Source organism: Penaeus chinensis, chromosome 41 (genome assembly GCF_019202785.1).
Source record: "Penaeus chinensis breed Huanghai No. 1 chromosome 41, ASM1920278v2, whole genome shotgun sequence".
Classification (NCBI taxonomy): domain Eukaryota; kingdom Metazoa; phylum Arthropoda; class Malacostraca; order Decapoda; family Penaeidae; genus Penaeus; species Penaeus chinensis.
The window spans coordinates 1,277,976-1,279,653 of NC_061859.1; the positions used below are offsets into that span (position 1 = coordinate 1,277,976).

At 36.6% G+C, this 1,678-nt stretch overlaps 1 protein-coding gene across 1 annotated transcript in view; it reads left to right on the top strand.

Moving 5' to 3' along the window:
* LOC125047603 (gamma-tubulin complex component 4-like) overlaps positions 1–1,678 on the top strand; it is a 7,860-nt gene extending 6,182 nt beyond the window's left edge. Inside the window, exons 10-12 of the mRNA XM_047645883.1 lie at positions 351–531; positions 744–825; positions 1,115–1,678. Coding sequence (XP_047501839.1) covers positions 351–531; positions 744–825; positions 1,115–1,582 — 731 coding nt within the window. The 3' untranslated portion in view covers positions 1,583–1,678. The remainder of the gene's footprint in view (positions 1–350; positions 532–743; positions 826–1,114) is intronic.

The following is a 1,678-nucleotide window of genomic DNA, read 5'->3' on the forward strand; positions in this document are numbered from 1 at the left end:
TTCTTTCTTTCTTTCTTTCTTTCTTTCTTTCTTTCTTTCTTTCTTTCTTTCTTTCTTTCTTTCTTTCTTTCTTTCTTTCTTTCTTTGTTACTTTCTCCTCCTTCTTCTTCTTTTCATTTAGGTATAGGTTTGTGAGAGAATGGGAGTAAGGAGAGAATTGGTATATGGGGGATTTGGAGGTTAGATCTTCAATTAAATGGTGAAGTGCTGTATGAAAAAGATCTGAATATGGTAAAGCTAAAAATAAATCTGGCAGCATAATGTGTGAAATATATAAGTAAAGAGTGAGAGATCATTTTAATTCTACCAGTATATACTTATTTACTTACCCTTTTTTTTTTTTTTTTCAGGTGAACGAAGCTGGAAGATTTTGAGGCTAGACTACAATGCCAAGTGGCCACTCCACAAGCTCTTAACACCGGCTGTTCAAGACAAGTATAACGCAATCTTCACTTTCCTCCTGGATGTACGGCGAGCTCAGTACCGCCTGCAACAGCTTTGGATCATACAGATGAGGGCGAAAAACAATGAGTAATGATTGTGGTTTATACTACAGACCTTATAGACCTTGAGAATATATTGAAATTAATTCATGATACTTTTTTATAGATTAAATCAAATTAGTTTAGTAAAAGGATCTTGATAGCAGTTGTCTTTATATGTTTGTTTGTGATTGATCTTGCTTCTAGGTTTGGAAATAGAAGATACTGTTTTTGTTAACTTATGCTATTTGATATTTACAGAGATGCTGCAACTTCAGTTTTGCAGTGGGCACTAAGACACCATATGAATCTTCTGATTGACAATATCCAGTATTATTTGCAGGTTAGTTTGAATAGATTTTCTATATTCTGTAATTCTTGTGTTGGTGTGTTAGAATTTCTCTTGCTTTGTTGGTGTACTATTTTCATTCTTTTTCTTATTTCATTTTTGATATAATCAAGTGGACTAATTAATAAATGACAAAATTTATTTTCTGATTGTTCATTCATTAAGAAAAGGTGGGGTGAAGTGGTTGTAATAATTACTTAGTAGGGGCTATAGAACTGTAAAAACATGGTGATTTTATTTTACATGTTTGCATTTTCACCTTTTGTTTGCCTTCCCCTAATAGGTTGATGTGCTGGAATCGCAATACTGGCAGCTGATTGAGGAGATTGGGAAGACTCGTGACTATCAGCACCTGGCTAGCACCCACCACAACTTCTTGGTGTCCATCACTGCGCAGTGCTTCCTCAACAACCAGATGGTCAGCAATGCACTCCAACGACTCTTGAAGCTCATCCACAACTTCTGTACCATGATGGAAACTACATGGAGCAGCGACAGCAAAAGAATTCCTCTCTTTGATTCTACCACCAGCTCGGAGCAGTCATCCATTACTGACAGGGCAAAACAGATTAAGGAGTTCAGTGAAGCCTTCGAACGTGCCGCTGCTCAGCTTTTCTTGATCCTCTCCAACCTCAAGCTCCATCAGGGGTCACAGTACACCTCGCAGCTGATTATGCGAATTGATTATAACAAGTTTTGCAGCAAGAGTGCCACCGTGAGACGGTTTACTTCACCTCTTGAGGTCGAGTAGTTATTCAAAAGAATGGTACTTGTTTCTTGTTGTGTTGCATATGTATATTTGGTATCCTATATGTATAATTATAAGAAAAATAAACTATATATGTGA